The sequence below is a fragment of the Theobroma umbraticum genome, unplaced genomic scaffold (assembly GCF_002168275.2).
Source record: "Theobroma umbraticum cultivar Fairchild unplaced genomic scaffold, ASM216827v3 scaffold_228.0, whole genome shotgun sequence".
Lineage (NCBI taxonomy): Eukaryota > Viridiplantae > Streptophyta > Magnoliopsida > Malvales > Malvaceae > Theobroma > Theobroma umbraticum.
This window is the reverse complement of record NW_018397274.1, coordinates 1,204,834-1,230,280: the sequence shown is the minus strand read 5'-3', so window position 1 is coordinate 1,230,280 and position 25,447 is coordinate 1,204,834. Positions and strand designations below refer to the sequence as shown.

Sequence of the window (25,447 nt, the reverse complement as noted above, 5' to 3'; positions counted from 1 at the left end):
CATTTTATATTACGAAAATTATTGAGGTGTAATAATTATAATATATAAATATGTAGGATATTTATTAATCATATATTATAATATTAACATATAAGTTATATCATTTAAAATATATAACTTATAATGTTATTTTATTACAAATTTATGAATAAATAATATATAGTTAATATTAACTTGTTATGATTATGATTTGTATACGTACATATAATAAACTAATAAATTTTAAGTATAATATTAATTAAGTTTATTATAAATTTTTTTATATAAAAAAAATAGTATATATATTAATATATATAATTATTAATTTTATTTTTTAGATGGATTAGTCTAAAAATTTTAAAACCGAGACCGATCAAAAAACTACTTGAACTAAATATTTTAAACCAATTAACCCAATAGTTTAATTAGATCGTTTTATAAAAATATTAAAATATTAATTTAGATAAGTAATCCCATCTACAAAATATTAAAAATTGAAGGACGGTGGTCGCCATCCCACCACTACCTTCTCTCCACCACTAGTTGAACTCTACCATAATAATGTCATAAAATTTGACCTTCAACATTAGATATTTAATAATAAATTTCAATCAATGATTTTAAACTTAACTTTGTGACTTACAAACATAAATAGTAGGTAGGATCAGTCTTATTGTTCCCATTACTAAAGGATTTATATAGTGAAATTTGACATACTTTGGACTTGCAAATGATATTAATTAATGAGTTATAGTTGTATCACATTAAGATAAAGATATAACAGTTAAATAGATGGCTTTGAAAGTTCCTTGTGGTAGTTGTAACCAACAACCAAGTCAAGACAAAATGATTACTTCAAATACCTTAAAGCCCAAAAATACCAACGCCCAAGTTTAAAAGGGCCCAACCCCAAGCCTAACCTCTCCATCGTTTGGCACCTCCATCATCTTCTTCCTTGTTTGTCTGCCAAAACTCAAAATTGCAAGGCGGGGCAGACCAAAGGTGGTGGCACAAGGGAGTGGCCACCATCTCTCAGTGATTAATTTTTACTCTGAATTGAATTATTAACTTAATTTATGATCTTATCTAATTACCCTTTACCTACCTCTTATACAAAATTCTAAATCCGTTATTATTATAGGCATTTATCTATGTTTTATCATGGAAAACTTATGCTCAACATTAGGCTGGATTCCCCATAGCATCAGATTCTAGGTTTTAATGAAGGATTCTATGAATGATTGGTAAACTCCAATCTTCATGCTTATCCTTTCTTTTTCTTCTTAATTTATAATATTTTTTCGTCATTGACGAGGTAATACCCTCGACAACTACTTCGTTATCGCTACATTATTTCACAGAAACCCAACCAAAGAGATTCAAATTGTCAAGAAATGTACATCGAAATTCCAACAAAAAGAAATCATTCTTTTTTTTCCTGTGTATTGATTTTGTGCATATATTATATTTGCTTGTGCTGGTACGTTTCGCGTCATCTTCCGTACCACTACTACTACTACTACATCAGGAGTGTTCATCGTAGCAAGCCCCATTTTGGGTGCTAAGATCAATAATTTAAGCCCCAAGCATCCGAACCCATGATTATCATATTTAGATATTTCAAAACCAAAGACTTTAATTGTAAGCCACAGGTCATAACCACCCTGCTTGACCCTTCTGGAGGTATTTAGAGTCAGTCAAGTTTAACTTAGATCTATTCTCTCTCTAACAAACGTCAAGATCATTTTTATCATCTTGATGTAAACCTTACTTGCTTTATTTAAAGTGTTTGACGGAATATTTATCTTTTGATAGAAGATGTCATTGAATTACGAGGATTGTAATTAATATATTTTTATTGTTTATCCTCAAATACGAATATTTGAAATTAAAATAAATTTTTTTTATATAACGACATATTGACGATATAACTTCATTCGCACACAAATTGTTTCAATCGATCCTTTCAAAGATTAATTTCACACACGCATATAAATTGTAGCTTAGTGCTTAAACAAATGGTCTAAACATTTGTTTTTGCATTGCTTTTGGATAAAAACACTTTAATTATGGAAATTATATATTAAGAGAAACACAGTGGGGGGTTCACATTTATGTTTCGTGGTCATTAATGTGGAAACGTAGATTATGGTTTAAATGTGCTCACACTCTTTTAATATCTTTGTCATGTTTCACTTGTCTGGAAAGAAAGTTTGGGAGTTGAAACTTCTCACGAAAGGACATTCCTACACCTTTCTTGGACCCTTCTCTAATAGCTATAGGTGGGTGGAGCAGTATATATATATATATATTTAAAAAAAATTAAAATTTACCTTTTAAAAAAAATTATATACTAATTAATTAATTAAATATTCAAAAACAAGTGAAAGGAGCAGTTGTTATGGACCATAAACTCACCATATTTTGTGGTAATCAAAGTGCTTCATAAGGAAATTTTCTAAACCTGATAACTACTTAACAATAACATTATGAATCTTTTTGAAAGTTGATGGCTATACAAATGCCATAGGAATGATTAAACTTTTAAAAATGGGGATGATGAATTTGATTCTTGGTGGATAGATTTTGCTTGCCTTTGTAAGGTGAATGGGGAATTAAAACTAAGGAAAATAATGATTACTTGATGAGGTTAATGGAGTGATGTTTATCGATTCTGTAATTAAGTGATAGTATATAAATATTATGATGATGCATTTAATATATAATATAAATGAGTCGTTATATAATTTAGTTTAATGGATTGAAGAAAGGGCAATAGCCGCCTCGAGTGACAGGTCACTAACAAAAGCTCAAATTGGTTGTTAGCTCTTGACTTTTTATAACTGGATTCTATTTTCAGACGACCTTTTTCAGGAGAAAATATGTCCCCACAAAGCCTATTGTTTCTCGAATCCAGGAAGAACCCACGAAACAAGGTTGGGGGCTTTGTCTTGCCGTAGTATGTTGGGATGGGTTGTTTTCAATTTTGACATATTACACCCAAAGATCTTTGTGAACTTCAATGATCAAAGGATCAGATCGGCTAGTTCAGGAAATAAATAATAAGGATATGGCAGAGCTAGAGCTAGAAATGTTTCTGAATTTGAACTGTCCAAAAGCAGAAATTTTGATTAATAGGGGGTTAAGGAGGTCTGGGGATTGACTCTGATGACCAACCTGCCAATTGGTGATGCAACACTTTCAACTGACAAAAAGAAGCCCCCATCTTCTCTTCTTCTCCACTCTCAGAGTTCACAATCCACATGCCAAATGGAAGAATTTTTCTGTTTATTAAAAAATTATTAAGGCAAAAAGACATCCCAATAAGAATATAATAAGTTGACAGTCAATAAAGTAAGAGGTTTTATTACCTGCCCTGTGACCCCTCTGCCATCTCACTCTTCCCATTTCTACCCCCCAATTTCATAAAGGAAACAGAAAATATGCGTGTATAGTTTCCATGTTGGGTTTTGCTTTCCAACTTCAAATCTTCTACCTTTTTAAGCAAGAAGAAACCCAAGCACCCAACTGTGCCATACCAGCTGGTTCTCGGACTGATCCAAAAAAATGAGGTTGGTCGTGTCTGTTGTTCCTCTCCTGGCTTATCTTTCCTTTCCTCTTCATCAGGCATCAAAGACTATTTGAAAGCTCTTATGGATTTCTAACCCTGCTGGTAAGTTTTTAGTACAGTGAAAACCCATCATTGGATCGCTTAGTATGCTATTTCATCTCTTTTTATTCTCAGAATGCTAATATAGTTTTGCTTTTGCTTTTTGCTTTTTGCTTTACTTGCATCATCAGAGTGTTTGAATATCCGTACTTTTGTTCTTCCCTTAGCTAGTATTGTCTACTGAATCGAAAGTGTCACACATCAAGCTCTTTAGCTTTTTCACTTTTAAAATTTGTTATCTGCTTTCAGAATTGTAATGTAAAGGGTTCCTGCTTTAACTAGGCACCAAACCCATTTTCCCACTATTACACTTCCATCTTGTAGGATATATACCCAATCCCAGAGAATCTTTCTTTTTTTCTTTTTTCTTTTTTGTGTAGAGATCTTTTTAGATTTTAACAATCTTCTGGTTGCTTGAGCAAAGTCTTCAAATATTTGTATTTACAGGAATTATGGGGTTGTTCAAAGCCAGAATCTTGTGCTTTTGTCTACTCCTTGCCTTCAAAGTCTGTATTGCTGTCGATCAACATGTTGGCCAGATATATCCAGGATTCCGAGCATCTCAGATGCAATGGTTAGAACATGATGGCTGGTTTCTCTTATCCAAAAATAAAATATTTGGTTTTGGCTTCTATACCACCCTGGATCCTCAACGTTTTGTCCTGGTTATCATTCATCTTCAAACCTGCAAAGTTGTTTGGACTGCTAATAGAGGCTTGTTGGTTGACAAATCTGATAAGTTTGTGTTTGATGATAATGGGAATGTTTATTTGGAAAGAGGAGATAAGGTTGCTTGGGCAACAAACACAACTGGGAAAAGGGCTACATCAATGGAATTGCTGGACTCAGGTAACTTCGTACTTCATGGGGATAATGGAAGAACTCTTTGGCAGAGCTTTAGCTATCCCACTGATACCCTTTTATCTGGCCAGGAGTTTGTGGAAGGAATGAGGCTTAAAAGTTTTCCCAGAAATGATAAGAGTGACTATCTTGAATTTAAGTCTGGGGATTTGGTCTTGTACACAGGGTTTCAGACTCCACAAACCTATTGGTCCTTGTTGGACGAAATCCAGAAAATGAGTAAAAGTCCCATCAGCGAGGTTCATTCTGCACGTTTAGTATCCAACTCATGGAACTTTTATGATCAAAATAAAGTCTTGCTATGGCAGTTTAACTTCTCTCAAAATTCTGATGTGAACGTGACATGGGCTGCCAAATTAGGATCAGATGGAGCAATTGTGTTCTATAATCTTCATCAGGGAAGTCGAGTGATTGCTGAGGCAACAAAGATACCACAAAACCCCTGCGACATTCCTGAGTATTGTCCCCCGTTGATGGTGTGCTCTTTTGACACTGTGTGTCTATGTCCTAATGATCTTCGCACCCAAAACAACTGCAGACCACCTGTTGTGTCAAACTGTGGTTCAGTAGATCTACTCTATGTTGGTCAGAAGCTCGATTATTCTGTGCTTCAGTTTGCCAAACCCTATTTGAACTCCGATATAGATGCTTGCAAGAAAGCTTGCCTTGGAAACTGCACCTGTGCTGCACTGTTCTTTGAAAACAGTACTGGGAAGTGCTTTTTGTTTGACCACATAGCAGGTATGAAGCGTGCTGAGCGGGGTTCTAGTGGTTTTGTTTCATATGTGAAGGTCTCAAAGAATGAAAATGGTACCAATAATGAAGCTAGGCATGTTATAATTGTTGTGATAATAGTAGTAGCAACAAGTCTGGTTATTGCTGGTATACTTTATGTGGGATTCTGTTATTACCGCAAACAGAAGCGATTGCTGCAATGTGCTCAAGAAAACTTGGAGGAGGATAATTTCCTGGACAGTTTTTCAGGGATGCCTGTTCGTTATTCTTATGGTGAACTTTGTAAGGCCACTAAAAACTTCTCTAAAAAGGTTGGCCAAGGAGGATTTGGCTCAGTCTACCGAGGTGTGATGCCAGATGGCACTCAATTGGCTGTTAAAAAATTGGAGGGAATAGGACAAGGAAAAAAGGAGTTCAGAGCTGAAGTCAGAATCATTGGAAGTATCCATCATGTGCACCTGGTCAAGCTCAAAGGCTTCTGCTCTGAGGGTGTTCACCGGCTTCTTGTTTATGAGTTCATGGGCAAAGGATCTCTGGATAAATGGATATTCAAGAACGGTGAAGAAAGTAATATTTTGGATTGGGATACAAGATTCAATATTGCACTGGGTACAGCAAAGGGATTGGCTTATCTCCATGAGGAATGTGAATTGAAGATCGTGCACTGTGACATAAAACCTGAAAATGTTCTTCTTGATGATCATTTCAATGCCAAAGTTTCAGATTTTGGCTTGGCTAAGCTTATGAGCCGTGAAGAAAGCCTGGTATATACAACACTAAGAGGTACAAGGGGATACCTTGCACCAGAGTGGATCACCAACAACCCTATATCAGAGAAGAGTGATGTATACAGCTATGGTATGGTCTTGCTTGAGATCATTGGGGGTAGGAAGAGTTATGATCCTGGGGAAATTTCTGAGAAAGCTCATTTACCTGCTTTTGCCTTCAAGACGTTGGAAGAAGGAAATCTGAAAGAAATCTTTGATCCTATGCTAGATGTCAATGAAAATGATGAAAGGTTTGTCACTGCGATAAAAGTCGCATTATGGTGTATACAAGAAGAAATGCGTTTAAGACCACCAATGACTAAAGTAGTTCAGATGCTTGAAGGTCTCTGTGATGTACCTCAGCCCCCACTCTCTTCACTCCCAGGTGCTCGGGCTTACTCAGGTTTTCTTAAGTGGAGCACTGACGGGTGTTCATCGTCAGGACAAACAGCGTACAATAGTGATGCATTTTTGTCCGATGTTCGACTATCAGGTCCACGGTGAATGAAGCCATTATTGTAGTTGGAGATGTATCTACAAAGTACAACTCTTTAAAGTGTAAAAGATTCCAGTTTTGGCTCCAATTCATTGATTACTAGGCTTGAAATGTCCAGGTTCTCATGACTTTATATTGTACATGTTCTCTTCAGTATGCATGATAAGCCCAAGAGTTGCTCTGCTTTCTAAATAGTTTTCCTTCTTGTAAATCTTTGTTCTTCAATATCATGGCAATTTTTCTTTGGATTCTTCAAGATTCTGTGCATAAAGGAACTACAATTCATTGGATTGAATATATATATGAAGCTGGAGCATCTATCTGAGTTAAAATCTTTTAAGTTTTCGCATACTGCTTATTCTGGACTTATAATTTCCTTCTCTCCCAGCCCAGAATCAAGTTTAAATCATGTGATTTTCAAAAGTCTATACTTTACACTCAAGTTATTAGTAATGACTGACTTGATTTCTTAAATGTGTTTAATAAATCAAAGCGCATTCTCATCCAATTGAGACTTGCTATACCTTTAAGTAACGATCCTGCCAAGGGCCTCGAACATTTAGTTTAATAATTGATGCATAATCTTTTTGTTTGAAAAACAGAGATCAAACTTCCTTTCCACTAAACAAAAAAAACAAGAGTAATAATCCTGCCAACTGATGGGATATTCTAAACAATGAGTTAATGTAATGTTAAACAATAATTCTCCGGGAAATCAGAGGTTTTGGGTTGTGAAAAGACTATAATTCTCTTCTGATGTTAATGTTAAACAATAAATTCTATTAAAGATTGCAGGCAGAAATGGCGTACAAGCATGTTAAGGTGATGAAGGTGAAATGCAAGAATGAACTCCTTACTCTTTTGTGGAGTTAATACAATAACAGCTTGACATTTGGAGAACTCCTCATCCAATGCCGAAACTGATACTGCATCCTCAGCGAGGATGATGAGTCATTGATCTTGAATTCATGTTCTTTATCAAGAATCTTTCTCCGATGTTCATTGTACTTTTTCACCTCTCTCTTGCATCAGACTTGATTATAAAGGGTTTGGGTTTCGATATTTTTTTATTTAGATTTAAGATGAGTTCGGATAAGAATTTTAGTACTTGTCACAAGTTCTGGTAAAGTACAAATATCAACCCTTGGATACAAAATACCTTAGCTTGATCATATAAATATTTAGACAATATTAAGTACTCAATACCCTCAACCCCAATTATATACATAATTTGTTAATTACTTTTATTAGTAATGAAATTATTAATAAATTGAATATTTTAGATATAAAATTTAATTTCTTTATTTTTTGGGTTTGAGTTTGGATTACTTAATCTATATTTATGAACAGCTTAAAAAATTTGACTTGTTTATTTAAGTAATTAACCAATGTAAGATTTAAGTTGTAGTACGAGTTGCATGTTCAAATTCTGTCTAAATAATTATAAAATTTGGATACCCTTTCATTTAATGGAGTTCCAGATAAAGTATCTCAAAGTTGTAAAAAGTGATTTAAGCCAGTTCCTTCATTCGGGTCCTGGCATTGCTAGTATAGTATAGGTAATAATTGCAATGTTTTATTTCTCTTTTGATTAAGAGAGAGGCAATATTACATGAGAGATTCCTTTCAAGATGGAAATAAAAGTGTTCTGTGTGACTATGATATCCAACCAACTCTTGTAATAATTATCCACTCAAAGACCTGTTCTTCCCTTGACAATTTTAGCCAATCGACCCTTCTTTTTTCTTGAACAAGGTAAAAGTTTCTGGCCCTCCTGTTGGAAACACTGTGCAAACTTGGACTCACCCTGTACAAAGAAGAACAAATTGAACAATAAATGTTGGATAAGTTTTCAATGGGAAAGACTGTTGCTATGGTCATGTTGATACCTTAGGCGAGTTTAGTCCTGGTGGAGAGGTTTTATTTTCCCAATTTGACAGCAATATTTCACATTCAAGTAGGAGAGAAAATGGTTAATATACATAGTTGACAAATTGGACTCTAGCTGCACTTTTCTCCTGGCCTGAAAGAGCAATAGTTCTTTCTTTTGGCCTGATCTGAAGCCAACAGCATATTAGAAAAATCTAAAAGAGCTGATAAACATCTGTAATTCTGCAATATTAGATGGATCTTACCTAACTTTTTTCTTGTTCTGGCCAATTCCCCTGGTACAATTCAATTGTTTCTTTGTTAAAGAGAAGAAACCAATTTTAACTTTCCCATGTGGAGATAAGGCATGATGATGGTCAGTCCCACAAATGGAGTCGATCTGGTAAGCTGGAAAAACCAATTGCACAACAGATAAAAAGTAGTGTGATAAGATGGGTCCAAACTTTTAGATGATTCCAAGCATTGCAACAACCACTATAAGGTATTGTTGAATCATGACATTTTCCCTGTTGCTCCACACTGAATAATAACTACAGACAGTGCTAAGGGACTAAAAGAAATATGATATATTAATGTATGTTATCAGCTTATCACTGCAATGTATGCAAGACCTCGTCATCCATGAAAAGAGCAGGAGATAGAAAATAGATACCAGACATACAAGCCACAAGCCAAGCTAGAATATCTCTCAAAAAGAGTTTTGATAGGAGCCTATTTACCTGACGTCCCTTGGTTTTTTTCCTTTCTTCTTCTAGATATTATGCAGGATTATGTTAATCACGATGCTAGACACGATGCTAGGCATGTGTTATGTTCTAATTTGGCTGAATGACTTGACATCTTATGTATCCTAAAGTAGGTGGTACTGCCCAATCAATGGTCTTTGGGTCTCTTCCTCGAGTTTGAAAGTAATGAATTTTCCAGAATCCAGATTGAACCAGGAAATATGAGATGAGGCATCAAGGGTCTGAGAAGAACAACCCCAAATTGTGTAATTCATGTGGTAAGCTGAAACTTTTAGTATCAAACTAAAATACAGAAGGCAGAAACAAGTACATCATTCAAGATATATACTGTTTTTTGTGCTAAAGATGGCTGAAAAAAACTCTCTTAACCAAGTAAATCTTTGAGGTTACTACATAATGCTGAAAAGATTATTCATGAAAACACTTTTAAGTGACATGCCTCTCTGGGCTGCAATTTAGCAATCGATGGCTAAGATGATGATCTAGTCATAGTGAAATAAAAATTGACAAGAAGCTAGTAGAGATACTTCTGCATAAAATATTTGTCATTCAGATAAACCATTAAACCTTTCCCCTATATTTGGTTTGGAGGAAATCACCATCTAATTTACACAAATTCTTCTTGTTTTGCATCCTTCTTGGTTTGAAATTAAATACCCAATCTGACCTTAAACTCAAACAGGAGTTACTCTGATCCATCATTTCCCCTTTCTCAACTAAACATATCCTTTCAACTTTTTCTAAGTACAACATATGGGAAAGTAACACAAAAGACATAAAACAGATCATTTCATGTGCCTTGAGGAATACAGATACTCAACAAGCTCATAGCCTAATATTTCCAGAAAATATGCTCTTTTCACTAATACAAAAGTATACTTTTATTGTATTTTTAGGCAGAACTATTCTTGCAAGATACACTCGGGAAAAGAACAAAAGATATCCTCATCTACTTCATTCTCTAGCTAACGTACTAAGTCAAAGCTTTTGTACATACATAAGTTAGGAAGCTGCAGTTATGGGAGGGTTGTGAGGAGGTTGAAGGAAGAAATCTGGATGAGATATATGGCTGTGCTCAGTTTCTTGTCCGCTCTGATCATGCTCTTCTTCTTCCTCTTCTACTTCTTCAGCATCCCAAAGGAATTTTGCATATGAAGCCAGGACAAAACTGCAGACAAAATTGAGGATCACACATTAAGTTTCAGCTGTATACAAGTGATTCTGAGTTCTAACAAATGCAAGTAGAGCTGGTACATATTAACTTTAAAGACTTCTTTGTTGCGAAACATAGTTGATTTACAAAATCCAGGAAAATTTATGATTTAAGTCATAGATTCAAGGAATCCATCAAGGTAAACTTAGTAAAATTTCAGGCAACATATCAGTTTGACAAAAACAAATGATTGTTTGATACAGAACAAAACTAGATACAACAAATGTAGCCATAAAAGCTAAACCTTTATTTGGATGCAAAGAATGTTGACAAGTTAGTTCTTGGTATTTTACCAGTCATCTGGGGCAGTCTTAACAGCTCGATCAAAGTAACTTTTGGCTCTATGAGCATCTTTTTGGTTTTGCCAAATTAGATCAGCATAGAGAGACAAAACATTCCCATCATCCGGATTCATCAGAATTGCTCTTCCGCAGTACTCCTCTGCTTTCGCAAAATCTCCTCTAATCTGTGAACAAACAAAGGATAAATCAGTTATGTTTTAACGAAATCAAAAGAGAAAACAAATTGATCAGATTATTCCTCTTCAGAGTCGTTTCCCATGCCTACCAGGAACTAGAAAAATCGATGCAAAAATATAATGTAACAGGTGAAATTTTACCAGAAAAAGGAAAGGTCAAAAGGTTTCCTTATGTAAGGAAGCAATATAAAATAGTTACATTAGGTTAAATTGAGTGGCAAACATTAAACATTGTGAAGCATTAGACCTTTCACTGCCTCAGCAATGACAGAATTATCATCTCTTTCCCTTCCTCCCGTACTTCTACACCAATAGAGAATTGCAAAAAGTAGCTAACAGTTCTAAAAATAGCAAGCTAACTATCTTTTCTTAAGAATTTATCACTTACCTCTTTTAAAAACTTGGCATAATTCCCAAGCAAAAGTGGATTGCTAGGGTTTGCTTCAATCATCTTCTGATAGTAGACATCAGTACTATCACTCCCATGATTATTGCTCTCAAAGAACCCCGAGCCACCGCCATCATCTCCACCGTCTGATCCTCCTCCTCTTCCACCACCACCACAGATTTTACCACCATCATTTTCTGCTCCACCACCCATCACTGGTGTCTGCATCACAATACTATCTTCACCATCTTCATCTACTATTTTTTCTCCCAACCCAGAACTTGAAAACAGTCTTCGGATTGAGCAAGAGTTGGGTTTTGACTCTTTTACTTGATCACTTTCTTGCTTTGCTTGTTTGTCAACAGAGCAAGATGTTGGTATTATGGCTTTCCCCTTCTTTTTTCTTGGTTTCGGTGTATCATTTTGGATACTGATATCAGCCAAGCTTTGTGTTAGTTTTTGCTTATGGTCATCTGAAGGAGAAGGAGAGTAGAAGGAGACTGATCTGGTTCTTTGGGGATTGGGAAAGTCTGGCTCTGGTGATGAACAGTCATTGGAGCGAGGTAACCACGAGTTTAAGATTGGTGTTGATGAGCTTCTCAGCAGCATTTTCATATTTTTTTAGAATAACAAGTCCAACTAACCAATAAGAAAAGAACAGAAGTAAGGAAAATCTGTGCAGCAAGTAAAGAAGGTAAGAGTTTTGTAGGAGATAGTAAGGAAAATCTGTGCAGCAAGTAAAGAAGGTAAGAGTTTTGTAGGAGATAGTTAAAGATTGAAAAATTATACTTGTAGAAGTATCTGTTTCAAAGAAAGAACCCTTTGACAGGGTGGTCAGAGGACAAAGAAACTCCCCGACTAAGAACAGCAAGGAGCTAAATGGGGATTTAAAGAAGAGTAAAGAAAACTTACAATGAACGAATCTGACCCGTCACATAAGCTCAATCCATAAACGACAAAGATTCCAACAAGGGCATACATAGCTTTGGGTGTGTTGGATTCACCATGAAAGTCCACGGATGCAATTGGCATTGGCAACTTGCAAGCTTACGGCCTCTAAGGCAGAGACACGTCGATGACAGGGTCGGGCAAGTTGGGCGCTCAACAAAGCCGTTTTCTGATTGCATTCTGCAGTAAAAATGAACGGTCGTGGATCTGTGGTGGCACTGATAGCAATGGCATCAGCGGCGGCATTGTCATCTTGCCTTCGTTTTCCACCAAACCAAGGCTGACGCGTGCTGTGCTTTTGAGAGTTAACGAGACCGAGAGACTGGTGACACCATTTTTTAACTTGTTTCGAGGGGATTGTCACTCTCTGCTGAACATTAATGCAGTCAAAATGCCAAGATTAAGAAGGAAAATGACATAAAGCAGATGTGCATTGATGTAACCTTCCAATCAATGGCATTGTTATAATAATTCAACCTTCATTCTTCTGTTGAATTCACTTTCTCACGATAGTCCATTGAATGTGAGAGTACCCTGCTCCTCCATCTTCTGATCCAACCTAAATCAATTCATCATGGAAAGGACGTAGTTATACTATATGATCAAGATCCTCATTTACTAAATTAGATATATTTTTAATAATTAAATATTTTTTTAGATTCTACTATGATATTATGCTAGAATATTAAAATAATTATTTAATATCAAACCAATTGATTCTAAAAAGAGGGGGACTCTTATTAAATTATTCGTGCAGATACCTTAGACGTAAAATTTCTTTTATCATCATTTTAGTATCAACCATTCAATAATAGATAGATTGAAAGAAAAAACCCCAAAGTCTTAAACTTTATAATATAGCATTTGATCAAGTTGTAGCATTAATCAAATTGGGTTTATATTAGTATACTTAACTTTTAAGTATTCAAATATACACCACTTTCTTGATTCTATTTTGATCTTCTAACCTTTTCAACAAAATTTCGAGCCTTGTCTGTTTCCTCATATTCTTTAAGGGTGGCTGTCAATGGGAGAGTCGAAATTTAACATGTCAACCACTGTTTTTAACCAAACCTTAATAGTTTTGGTACTGAAAGCCATTTTCCCCACAATACTAGTTATGTTTTGTCACTAAAGCTATTTCACCATAGCTTCAATGCTAAACTACCTAAATCCATAGCATTCCCTCTATCTTGTACTCTCTTTTTTTTTCTTTTTTGGGTGCTACATCAGGCAAAACACAAACTGACAATAGATATTTTTGCTGGTTCTCTTCAGGAGTTTTCTGCAAACCTCAATAAGGCCAAAAATCTCCCAGATTAAATTTTAATTAAGTCAATTCAATGTCTTGTCTAGTAGAACAGGGTTGAGGCCTCACTGCTTGTAACTTCAAGGCAAATTGCAGCCACAAATTAATTTTGGACATCATACTGGCTCTTCACTGTCATTTTCTTCACGATACTATTTTTGGACATCAGGCTGGCTGTTTTGACAACAAAAGAAAAACCCAAACATCTCATGGTCTCCACAGTCCCTGCTCTTCCAAAAGCAAGGAGAAGAGGAAGTGAAAATTCAAGCCTCTTTTTCGATATAGCTGTAGTCTACTACAGAAAGTCGTTTATAAGCTTTCTATGTAAAATTCAGTTCTCATATTCTCAAGCCAGTCCAAAGTCCAAACACCATTGATCTATTAGACCAGATTCTTTGATCTATTATTTTTTAACCAAAGCTGAAAATCTTCGATGACTCCAGGACCACCTAATAATCAGAATTCAATGAACTGACACCACCCCAACAATTCTCTGATTGAACATGAAACAAACATCAGTTCTCTGAAATTGACTACAACCCACTTGCTGCCAATAATTGAATCCAATTAATTGTATGAGTGTCTCGTCCGGTTTACAAAAATGTTGCATACATAAAATTTTCTTATCAAAAAGTACAAAACTTATTTGGCCAAGTATAGTTGAAATACAGATTTTTGAAAAGTATTGTCAGAATTAATACTATTTGCAAAATGAAGGAACTCTTTTGTTTATTTAAAATTTTATTACATAAGCCTGTCAACTTCTTGTTGCTGTTCTTTTCAACTTTAATTTGGAGTTCCATATATTAGCCTCCAGAAACTTTTTCCATCTTCACAGAAACTAAAATGGAAAACACTATTCTTCCAAACCCGAGGTTGACCATACTTAGCTTTCTGGAATAGAGAAGCTACTCAAGAAGTTGGGCCATAAGAACTTATTAGCAACCATACTCCAACATTATGCAAGAAAGACAACAAAGTGCATCAATTCAAAAACTGGGTTAGATATATACTGCATTTTCCTACTATCCCTGTCTAATGGGCATTAATCAATACTAGATATTGTTGTAACGTATGGATCCGGGAACCCAATTGCTAAACACAGGAAAACTAAGAGTCGTCACCAATTTTTTTTTAAATGTAATTGATCATCTATTGACTCAATTCTAATCTACAAGATCTTAAATTAATTTTAAGTCTATCGAGAGAACATTAAACTGATCTACGATTTTTAAGATTGAGTTTGAGAGTACAGTTACGCCCGGGAAAAGATTAGCACCCTTGTAACGTCTGTTCCAAAAATGGTACCATTTAATTATAGATTCTCTTATTGGAGCCCTAATTCTTAAATTTATTATATTTCTTTAGTTATTATTCCTTTATTTTATCCTCTATTTTATTAAAATATTTTATTTGGCTTTACGGATGTGATGTATACATGATGTATTCATGAAATGCGTATAAAATTCAAATAATATAGGATAAAAAACCTTTTGTTGAAGATATTTTCCAGAGTCACCTATTATATTGGTGGGATCTAGAGATATTCTCTCACCCAGAGAATTATCCGAAAAACTTACTTTTACAAATTCAATGAATAAATCCCATCCTCGGGTTATTATAGGCGTTGTAGCAAAAATAAAATTTTCATAAATGCAGACCTGATTCGAGCAATAGCTTTTTTATTAAAGATATTATCCAAGCCTTCTCATCATACTAGTGGGATCCGAGAATATCCTTTCACCTAGAAAACTTTTAGAAACAAACCCGCATTCGCAAGATCCTTCGAAAACTCCTATCATCGGGACTTATACTCTTTTACATAAATATCTATATACCATAACATTTACAATGCAATAGTGATGTGTGATATGCTTATGAAATTTATTATTTTGTTTCTAAGTCCTCCTATATCTTCTTTGTTATTTTTTTAAGATTGTTTTTGTCGTTTCTCTTGTTATAAATATGTATATTATGAATTATATATTTTTCTATGTTATTTAGATGTATATCTATTTTACTATATAAATTTTCTTTTTAGTCAAACTCAATAGTCTTTAAGCAAGATATCTTATTTCATAATTGTATATATTTTGATTCGATTTTTTCCTCTTTTTATTATCTATCCTATTCCCTTTTTATAACACTTATAAATATATTATTATATATATTTTATATAACTAAATATTTAACTTTTATACTTTAAATGTATTCATTATTATGGATTTCCCATCATTGAATATTTATTTATTTATTGTCATGAGTATTATATTTTTTTTCAAAATTTTATATTTATCTTTTGACACCTTAAATGAAAATATGTCATTTATTATTTTATATTTATATATTGACTAATTTATTATATAATAATTTTTATTTATTAAAAATTAAGAATATCAAAATTTCAAAATTAAAACCCTCCCATAGTATTGATGGAGTTTTAATTTAAATCCTGAGCCTAGGAAAAATTCTTTTCCCAATTCATATCACAACTCACTTTCAAATGCGACCCAATGTTTAAGCTTTTTTGCAAGCACGATCCAGGAGAATGGAATGAGGAATGCCATATTGCTTTTGACAAGGTTAAGGAATATCTTCTAAATCCACTAGTATTGATGCCACTCATAATTAGAAGACCTTTCATTCTATATCTGACAGTAAATGAAAAATCCATGAAATGTGTGTTGAGACCGCAGGATGAAACAGGCAAGAAGAAAAAAATTATTTATTACTTAAACAAAAATTTCACCGATTATGAGTCCAAATATTCCCCATTAGAAAAGATGTGTTGTGTATTAGCTTGGATAGCGCATCGGCTCCAACAATACATGCTATATCATACCACTTGACTCATAACAAAATTGGATCTCATTAAATATATTTTTGAAAAACCATCCGTCTCAAGGAGAGCGGCAAAATGGCAAGTTTTGTTATCCGAATATGATATTGCATATACGTCTCGAAAAGCCATCAAAGGAAATGCAATAGCTAATTTATTAACAGAAAGGTTGGAGGATGATTATGAACCAATGAAATTTGAGTTTCCAGATGAGGACCTGATGTCAGTATGCCAAACAAGTGAAGAGAAATCTATAGAGAATGAGAACTGAGAGATATTCTTTGATGGGGCATCAAATGCTTTAGAACTTGGTATAGGGATAGTTTTGGTATCACTAGAGGGAGATCCTTATCCGATCATAACCAAACTCAACTTCTACTGCACTAATAATGAGGCTGAATATGATGCTTGTGTCATGGGTCTTCAAGCAGCAATTGAGAGGAAGATTCGCAACTTAGGAGTGTACGGGGATTCTGCCTTGGTCATATGCCAGTTGCGAGGAGAATGGGAAACACGCGATTCAAAGTTAGTCTGATACCAGACATTTGTTACAAAGCTGATTGAAAATTTTGATGAGATCTACTTCTTCACCCACTTACCTTAAGAAGAAAACCAAATGGCTGATGCACTAGCCACGCGAACAGCAATGTTCAAAGTTGATACTGATGTCAAGATTCAACCCATCATGATAAACGGCGACGTTTATATAAGGAAGAGGTTTTGGTTGGGTTAAGAAAGGTTTAAACTACGCCGATTCAAATATCTGTCATTATTATAGATAGTTAACATGATACATTGGCATCTCTAGAGAGCTACTTGATGTGAATATACAAAACCTCTCAAAAATTTACACTAACATACAGTCCCACTTTGCTACACAAGGGAATAGGATTCTCATTTACCCTATGATAAAAGGCTCAAATGTCACAATTCAAGACCTTGATTGTCAATAAGTTGTCAAGCCAACATATTCAAACAAACTGTGGGAATTAAAAACAAAATACAATTTTTTTAAGGATTACACATCTTCAAAATAAAAAATCACTGCAGAAACATAGATTATTCCTCTTTGTTATCATAAAGAGGACCCTCAACATTGTCATGAAATGCCCTTTATGTCATAATTCATGATCTCAATGGCCAATTATACAACAAATAGAAGAAACATAATCTCAATCATAATCTAATTGGTTAGCATATCCACCATGCACTCAAGGGCACAACAAGCATTATAAACATGCAATTTATGCATTCAAGATGTGGCAGTAACAAGAGAATATGATATTTCTAAAAGAGGGCAATGTCTTATAACTAAAAGTTTAAGCATGTAACTAATTGCTCTTATGCTATCCAATTAGGTATAGCTACATAAGAGTAACTATCACTGGGAAATGTTTTACCCAGTAGAATGCACCCACATCAACAACCCTCGGCTCCTTTCTGCCCCACAACCAGAAAGAGAGAAAAGAAAAAAGAAACACCTTTTTCAAGCTCTTAATGACACATCACTCACTGCATGTTAATTCACAAAAAAACAGTTAGCAAGTCATACTTACCCAATCCTTTATCTATTTTAATCCAACTGTGTGGCATCGCACCTTTATTTTCTTCTTATAAGGTGGAAGAAATCACTGATTCACTAAGATGTTACACAAAAGTGTTTTTCTAACATAACTAAACCAATTGGAAATGAAAGAAAATAAAGTACATGCTCGATATCTATATTTGAATTTCCTTCGTGAATTTCTAGTACTACTCTATCTAAGTCTCATATATATATATACAGAATCGAATTCTTACTAGGTTATCTTCTAAATCGAGATCCTTTGTCTGGTCTACCAGAATTATTCCGATCCCATGCAGAAGCCCAGAAAAACAGAGACATCCAAAAAAGAACAGCAAGGAAGATCTGCGCACGATCTTGAAATCTAGATAACTTTCCTGCAAACCCTGTTCAAGGAAAAAGTTTATAAGACACCAGAATGATCTTGAAATCTAGATAACTTTCCTGCAAACCCCGTTCAAGGAAAAAGATTATAAGACACCAGAACAAGCCGCATTCAAAGCAATTTCAAATGGAATTTTGACTTCAAATGAAAGAAGCAAACAAGAAAAAAGTTAAATCCAACTTTTATTGTATAATAACTTTTAATACCCTTCTATTGTATCACCGCGTAGCAACAGAAATTTCTTATCAGTTGTTCTTACGCTCTGCAATTTACAGATGATGCCTAAAATTATCTACTAATACATAATTTTTTCAATAATTGCACTACTTGTTCAGTTTAGTGTCCCTGTTTGAATAATAAAAATAATAATACTCCACTTTTGAAGAAGTCAAATGTTACTCATAAATTGAATGTTCCTCCGTTCTTTTTTTCATTGTTTAACCCTAAAGAAAAGGACTACTCACTGATTACTATCTTAGATAAGATTCCCACTTTGCCTATGTTTCTCCCGATTTAGGAAATTTAACTCTCTTTGTCCTAAACTAAGCTCTAAATTTACATGATATGTTTGCAATTTTCAAATTAAATTCAAAACAAATACAAGCAACTTCAAATTTACAGAATTATTCATAAAAACAAACTAATCTAATTCAAAACGCATAAACATGATCACCAAAGAAGGAAACAAAAAGCAGATGAGAAGATGGTAGAAACCTGGGGGGCGAGGAGGGTCGGGCTCAGGCGAGGAAGGTGGGCCGGGGCCGGCGGAGAGGCAACGTGGCTTGGGCGCATTAGAACTGGAACGGAGGCGGATGGGGAGACAAGGACGGTGGGGATGAAACGGGGAAACGATCAACGGTCGACGTGAATCCAGATTGAAGCTTTGGAAGTTGAGATAAGCAAAAGAACTGCGGTGGGAGAACGCAGTGGCCATTTCCATTTCTGGCAGCTATTCCACCAAATCACAGAAAGGAAGAGAAGTATATATGATTTATATGGTGGTGTCCTTGGGCCTTGGGCCTTGGACTGTACGGCCCAATTTGGGTTTTGGTTTCTATTTTCTTCTCTTTTTACTAAGTAGTATTGAATTTTAGTGATAATTAGATTTGATAATTCACGTTGTTGTCCATTTTTAATTGTATCGTATTTAAATAGTGTTAATAATTATATAGATACATATAAATTTAATTAAATAAATTAATATTTTAAATATATATAAATATGTTTAATATTATTAAAATACTTTTTATATAAATCAAATTAAATTTTATATGATACGATACAAAATATAACGTAATTAACTTGTTTAAATAGATATCATAAACGAGTTAAACAAATCATGTTATATGAATTAACATAATAATACGGTTAGTTAAATAGATAAAACATGTTTTATGCAAATTAAACAAGCTTAACCCATTAAAAATACAAAATATGATACTTCTTAAAAGAAAAAAAATACAAAACACGATAATCTTAAATTCAAATCCGTTTAACTCCATGTCATATTCATATTATGTATTATATTAACAAGTTATATCTAAAATCATCATGTCTTGGCATTTATTCAAAAAATGTGAAATTCGTCAATAATTTACCCACAAAGTATTCGATTAGTCATAGGTTTGATCCATCGGTTGATATCTACTCAATAATAGGAGACATCTGTCAATATTTCCCATTGGTAATTCCCAAATTATTTTTTCTTAAATTAAAATCTTAATTAATAATATAAACTTTAACTTCAATTTAAAAAATTGGTTTTACAAAAGCCAAAATTGTGACTCTTTACAATGGTTAGAGAGATCATGGCTACCTCAACTTTAAGTCTAAAAACTCCATTTTATCTCAAAAAATGCTATTGATTATATAAAATTGGTGAGTCATCTTTTTTTAATTAAAAAATAATTGTAAAATTGATAGTTAAAAAAATAATTACTTATAAAATTTTTATTGATAACTTTTAAACTTTTAAAAAAATATCATTAACTGAATTTTTATCAACAATTCCGTCGACAATTGAACAAAATTACCGATCAAATATTTAGTCAATAATATAGTCAACGTTACTAATGAAAATATTCTATCGATAAATTTCGCATCATATTTCTACATTATACACCCTTGTTTTACTTAAGGAAAACCGATTCATTCCATCAATACTTTCCGTAGATAATTATAATCATTTATTTTCATCAATATTCCATTGATAGTTACCAATTTGTAGTGACTATTTCCTTACCGATGTTAACTTAATTCTCAACTACGGGTTAACTTGTCTAGAAGATATAAATTTACCAAAACCCATGTTTTACCGGTTGGATAATACCAAGCTAGCTCATGGTAGACAAGACAGACAGTAGTATAGGTTCTTGTTTGTCTTGTTCCTCCAATGTGCAATGTTACTGGTACCCATGAAGAAACATGGACTGATGGGGAACAAATATTTGTTTCCACTAACTAGCTTCAGATCAAGGAAAGCTTTCCATATTTAGTTTGAGCTCATGAAAATCTGACAGAGTGACAGAGATCAGTGTTTTCATGCTTGAAATTTGCATGAAACTGGAATAGGCACACGCAAAGTACATTATAGTTTAGTATTTATGGAAGTTAGAGAAAGACACTGTGCACATCTAAGATTTTGCATATGGATAGAAACTGATGCCATTTCATCTTGCTGGAAGGGAATGGCAGGTTATGCATAGTCACATGATCAAGGCTGAAAGAGCTTATCCCCGCATTTGCATTTCCATGAGAGGAGATAATAGCTTTCATCTTCATCTCCATGATATGTAGCTCTGAAATGCTTCCATTGGTGGGAAGGAATGACTAGAGTAGCCATGCAAGGGCTGCAATTCAAGCACTTGTTCACACAACTAGGAGGCTTTGAACCCAATACCATTTTACTCTGCTGCACCATGCTCTCACTATGACCTGAGTTCAGTATCCCAACTGCAAAAGCCGCATATATAATAATACACTCAAGCCTTGATACTAAAAAGAAAAATAAAAAGAAATTGCTGAAACAGAACTCAAATAGTTTTCGGATTGAATCACCTGATGGGTACAGAAATGTACTAAAGAAAATGGAAGTTACAGTGATTGCAACTTTCAGCCGGTTTGGGCAGGTTCTTGATGTAGCCATCACTATTTGAAGACTTCTGATTTGTGAAAAAGTTGATTTGCTGTGAGGGAGGGATGTTCAGAGAGATGGAGGATCAGGGTGATTGATACAGGAGGAGTATTGATGCGCATATATTTATATACTGTGTTTGAATAATTTCTAGGGCTGTTGCCTATAGAAAAGGAGACATGTCTCTGGTGCAAATGGCTTGTTCACCAATCAAAAGCTTCTTTCTTTGTTGAAAAACAAAAGAAAACTTTCTGGGGCCATTTGGGAAACTGTGCGCTTGACTTTAAACACCAGAATGACTTAGGTCATTGTTCTTGGTGATCCTCGTTACTTATAGCTGACTTGACCAAAATCCTTTATCTCACCCAACAGAAGAAAGGAGACCATGCCCCGAGAAGCCCAATTCAACATAATTTTGGTTATTTTTATGAACACTAAATAACAGTATGAAGCTTTATTCAACCAAAATATCAGGGGTCTCATCCTCAATTTCCATACCAAATATGAACTTTTCTGCTTTTGCCTTTTGAAAGCAACCCAACAGGGAGTTGCTTTAATCTGGGAACTAGCCTTTTAATGTATTGTTATAGTGATATAGCAATGTCGAAGTCTCTGAAGTCTTCAGATATCTCTGTTTTGTACTAGAAATCAGCATCATCTTATCTTCTGAAAACTGTGTTTGATCTCTGAAACTCTTTTCCATTTTCTGTTTCACCTTTGCTTCTTTTCATCAGGTGAATTGTCCCCCCACGCTCTAAAACTCTGTACTTATAGAACTCTCTCAAAGAGAAAAAGTGATCAGATATCCGATGGAAAATACCTGAAATCATTAAGATAAGACAGATGATACGTTTCTGCTTAGCTCAGTTTCCGTCATTGCAGGAAAAGAGACTTGAGTAAAATTAGCTTCACAATGGTAAACTGATATGTTTGGGGGAAACTGCATGAGTTCCTCTCTAGCTAGGGAGGAGCAGACAGTGAACTCTCAACACCAAGCTTCTCAGGATACTTAAACTGCAAGAAAAATGTGGCCTGGTAAGGGTAAAAGGGCTACCTATATATGTTACCCTTTTCAGTGTTCCTTTTTTGGGCCTTCCAGGTTGTGATAATTCTGTTCCAGAAGAAAGGAAAAATCGACCTGTTTCCTTGGTAGCAGCACCGGTTTCTTCCTCCTTTTTCTAACATAAAACTCAACACTTAATACACAATAATGACAGTAGGTTGGGTTTCAGTCTCACGCCTTGAGAGAGCGCTGAGAGAGTGAGTTGTTTCATAAATAAACTGTTGAAATCGTAAGAGAGACGTCACTCTCTATCTGCCATTTTCCCAGTCTACCACTGGTCATTTCCAAGTGCTAGTAACTTTTCATTGCATGCGCCTAGCTATTGGCTAGCTATTAGGGCTTCCACTTTTTTATGAGCAGATTAAGATAAGTTTTTTTAAGTTAATTAAAATACTATTTATGTTAATTTTTTTTTGGTATAAAACATAGAAACTGATAATTAATGTAATGATTTTCATGTATTAGAATAAGATATTATTTAATACGGTAATATCAAAACATTATTGATATAAATAATGGTTCTACACAAAAAAATTAATTATAAGAAGAGAAAAATATATCTTACTAATTAAAGAGAACAATATATACACTACAAGAAAATAACGATGAAAAAAATCATGAATAATTGTAACTGAATAGGTTACACTAAGCGATTTCATTTTAAATAATTAATTTTAATATTAAATTTTTATTATATTTATTATTTTTTGTTTATAAATTTTTTATAATTAATTTAATGCTTATTAAAATTTCAACAATTGTTTTAAATGTTATTTTAAATGTTAATATATTTTATACAACAATTTTAATTTATTAATTAATATATATTTTAATCGAATATATTAAACAAGAAGAGATAATTAATGGATAGTGAATACATTTCATCAAACCCATTTGTACATATTTGGTCCAAACTCCAAAGGCTTACTTAATAAAGGAGAAAGGGATTTTTATTTCCCATTTCAAATTCACACACAGTCACCATGATGACACACAAACAGAAACACAAACAGGTAGAAAAAACGTGATAAGCTTATCAAGTTCATGCATGACTCCATTAATGAATATGAACTTCCTTCACATCCTTTTTGGGTTGTTCAGTTCTTGGGATGATAATACAAAGCACCCCATCCTTCAACTCAGCCTTAATCTCATCAACTTTGGCATCCTCAGGCAGCACAAGGCTTGTGTTATAGAAGCCATAGCTCCTGGCAGACCAGTGCTCATCATCGTCCGAACCTCCTCCTTCTTCTTCCTTATGCTCTCCCTCTATAGTCAGGACCCGGTCCTCGATGGTGATCTTAACATCTTCTTTGGTTAGCCCTGGCATGTCGTACCGCAGTTTGTAGCAGTCATCTTGCTCTTTGACTCGCCCCATGAGCTGTGAAGGTGTCAAGTTGAGGTTGTCGAATAGCCTGTTTATGTTTTCAGTTGCTTGCAAGAGTGCATTCCCAAGGCCTGATGGGAAGAATTCTAAGAAGAGAAAGGAAAAAAAGAGTCAATTGATTCTTAATTTCTGAAAACAACTAGGGAAGGGCAGGGAAGCGACTAAAGCGATGATATACCATAAAGGGCAGGAGCATAGTCACTTTGCTTATTCCTCCAATTCCAGAGACTCCTCCTGTTTTTCATCCTTGGGAAAAGCCTGGACTTCTTGTCACCCTCGAAAACAGCTGCTTCTTTGCCTTGTTTTTTCTCATCAGACACCTTATCAGTAGCCGTTACCATAAACCTCTTCAAAATCTCATCATTCCACCTTTGCCTTTGTACCCCACCAACAATGCTCCTCTGATCTCCCATGTTGTGACCCAAAAAAGATAAAGAAAAGGACACCCTTTGTTGCAAATTTCCCAGTGCTAAACGAGCCGGTGCCATTGCTGTTAGAAAAGTTCAATGCAGACTGACAGTTGTTTACTTTTGTTTGTTGTTTGCTGTTCAAGTGTTGATGTTGGGTGAGGAAATTTAAGCTAGTGCTCGTCCCTGTTGGGTTTGGATTTTGTGGACGATTGGTGGAGTGTTCTGCGAGGTTCTAGGCTTCTGGAAGCTGGTGGAGACACTTTCCAAAAAGGCATCTATATCAGCACATTGATTTAGTTGAGAGGATAGTTCCTGGCCCTTCTCAAACATTTACAAACTGTTACTGTTGAGGAGTGTTCCAGCGGGAAAAGCATCTGATGCCACGTCTTTTACCAATACGTAAGAGATCTGTTATTTTTTATAAGGATAATTATCCTTTTGCGTAATAACCAAAGAAACCATCAAATATCAATGCCTTGCTCAACAAGGGAGAGAAATCTCTGGCAAGTATCTTCTATGCTTGTATGTAATCCAACCAGACAAAGGCAAAAGTTCAGCCACCAGCATTTAGCAATGGCAGAATTCGTCTACAGGGCCATAGCCTCCCATTTATTTCATTGCAACTAATTAGTCCTTGACAGCTTATATAATTTTCCCCAAATGGAATTCAGACAGTCACAGAAAGGTGATGTCACACTTGGCATAGACATGAACCCTTTGAGGTGATGGAATCCCACGCTGGTCTAAAAGAACCTGTATAGTAAAAAGAAGCTAACTCAAAAGTACCCTTTAGTGTCACGATCTGATTTGGGATCCATGACTCGATCGTCGAGCTGTATAATAAAAATGAGACTGGCTAATTAAGTATTCACTACCTGTGGACCGTGATACTTAGCTTGTGAAAAAGAAGACCATAAGCTATGAATGAACCACTCTAAAACCACCTGGAATAATTGTTGAAATTTTAAAGAATCCCTATCATGGTTTTTCTTTTTCTCTGTGCGTCACGAAGGCCTATTCTACCCAACAAAAAATTCCTATGGGACATACTAAACACCTTGGGACATTTTATCATCACTTTTATTCTGTCAGTACATGTTCAAATTAATGAAAGCAAACTAACACTTGCCAATGGGAAGCAAGGCTACCAGTAACCAATGCCAGAAATTTTGCAAAAAAAAAAAAA

At 34.6% G+C, this 25,447-nt stretch overlaps 4 protein-coding genes and 1 pseudogene across 10 annotated transcripts; 1 reads left to right on the top strand and 4 right to left on the bottom strand.

Annotated features, from left to right (window-relative positions):
• The first annotated feature begins 3,352 nt into the window (after positions 1-3,352).
• Positions 3,353-6,756, top strand: LOC110427285 (G-type lectin S-receptor-like serine/threonine-protein kinase SD2-5 pseudogene; annotated as a pseudogene). The gene is made up of 2 exons (XR_016352026.1): positions 3,353-3,652; positions 4,097-6,756. The product of XR_016352026.1 is annotated as a G-type lectin S-receptor-like serine/threonine-protein kinase SD2-5 pseudogene (transcript).
• A 1,234-nt stretch (positions 6,757-7,990) lies between these two features.
• LOC110427165 (uncharacterized) lies at positions 7,991-12,514 on the bottom strand. 5 transcript variants are annotated; one of them, XR_002446237.2, is made up of 6 exons: positions 11,224-12,097; positions 10,651-10,823; positions 10,142-10,312; positions 8,644-8,785; positions 8,398-8,565; positions 7,992-8,315 (listed from the first exon to the last, which is right to left on the bottom strand). XR_002446237.2 is itself a non-coding variant. In XM_021442608.2 (4 exons), exons 2-4 carry the CDS (start codon positions 11,836-11,838, stop codon positions 10,147-10,149), a joined length of 954 nt encoding a protein of 317 aa, XP_021298283.1. In that variant the 5' UTR covers positions 11,839-11,862; positions 12,136-12,514; the 3' UTR covers positions 8,812-10,146. The 5 variants fall into 5 exon arrangements, 2 of the variants coding, with proteins under 2 accessions (XP_021298283.1, XP_021298282.1); XR_002446238.2 differs by having other exon boundaries at positions 8,398-8,560; XR_016352024.1 differs by having other exon boundaries at positions 7,991-8,315; positions 8,398-8,785.
• Positions 12,515-16,883: 4,369 nt separating this feature from the next.
• Positions 16,884-19,220, bottom strand: LOC110427213 (uncharacterized). 2 transcript variants are annotated; one of them, XM_021442686.1, is made up of 3 exons: positions 18,983-19,220; positions 18,120-18,269; positions 16,884-17,082 (listed from the first exon to the last, which is right to left on the bottom strand). In XM_021442686.1, the coding sequence occupies exons 1-2, from the start codon at positions 19,206-19,208 to the stop codon at positions 18,124-18,126; spliced, it is 372 nt and encodes a 123-aa protein (XP_021298361.1). In that variant the 5' UTR covers positions 19,209-19,220; the 3' UTR covers positions 16,884-17,082; positions 18,120-18,123. The 2 variants fall into 2 exon arrangements, with proteins under 2 accessions (XP_021298361.1, XP_021298360.1); XM_021442685.1 differs by lacking the exon at positions 16,884-17,082 and adding an exon at positions 17,604-17,831.
• A 1,761-nt stretch (positions 19,221-20,981) lies between these two features.
• LOC110427318 (EPIDERMAL PATTERNING FACTOR-like protein 8) lies at positions 20,982-21,413 on the bottom strand. The gene is made up of 2 exons (XM_021442810.1): positions 21,326-21,413; positions 20,982-21,220 (listed from the first exon to the last, which is right to left on the bottom strand). Exons 1-2 carry the CDS (start codon positions 21,411-21,413, stop codon positions 20,982-20,984), a joined length of 327 nt encoding a protein of 108 aa, XP_021298485.1.
• Positions 21,414-23,327: 1,914 nt separating this feature from the next.
• On the bottom strand, positions 23,328-25,441 carry LOC110427154 (HSP20-like chaperones superfamily protein). The gene is made up of 2 exons (XM_021442592.1): positions 24,030-25,441; positions 23,328-23,937 (listed from the first exon to the last, which is right to left on the bottom strand). The coding sequence occupies exons 1-2, from the start codon at positions 24,337-24,339 to the stop codon at positions 23,522-23,524; spliced, it is 726 nt and encodes a 241-aa protein (XP_021298267.1). The 5' UTR covers positions 24,340-25,441; the 3' UTR covers positions 23,328-23,521.
• Positions 25,442-25,447: the final 6 nt, after the last annotated feature.

Coding starts and splice junctions, on each gene's coding strand:
- LOC110427165 (XM_021442608.2), bottom strand. CDS start 11,838: ATGAAAATGCTGCTGAGAAGCTCATCAACACCAATCTTAAACTCGTGG. Junction 10,824..11,223: donor ATGCCAAGTTTTTAAAAGAG/GTAAGTGATAAA, acceptor GTTTGTTCACAG/ATTAGAGGAGATTTTGCGAA. Junction 10,313..10,650: donor AAGACTGCCCCAGATGACTG/GTAAAATACCAA, acceptor TTTTGTCTGCAG/TTTTGTCCTGGCTTCATATG.
- LOC110427213 (XM_021442686.1), bottom strand. CDS start 19,208: ATGGAAATGGCCACTGCGTTCTCCCACCGCAGTTCTTTTGCTTATCTC. Junction 18,270..18,982: donor CGACCCTCCTCGCCCCCCAG/GTTTCTACCATC, acceptor TTCCTTGAACAG/GGTTTGCAGGAAAGTTATCT.
- LOC110427318 (XM_021442810.1), bottom strand. CDS start 21,413: ATGGCTACATCAAGAACCTGCCCAAACCGGCTGAAAGTTGCAATCACT. Junction 21,221..21,325: donor TACATTTCTGTACCCATCAG/GTGATTCAATCC, acceptor CGGCTTTTGCAG/TTGGGATACTGAACTCAGGT.
- LOC110427154 (XM_021442592.1), bottom strand. CDS start 24,339: ATGGCACCGGCTCGTTTAGCACTGGGAAATTTGCAACAAAGGGTGTCC. Junction 23,938..24,029: donor CTATGCTCCTGCCCTTTATG/GTATATCATCGC, acceptor TTCTCTTCTTAG/AATTCTTCCCATCAGGCCTT.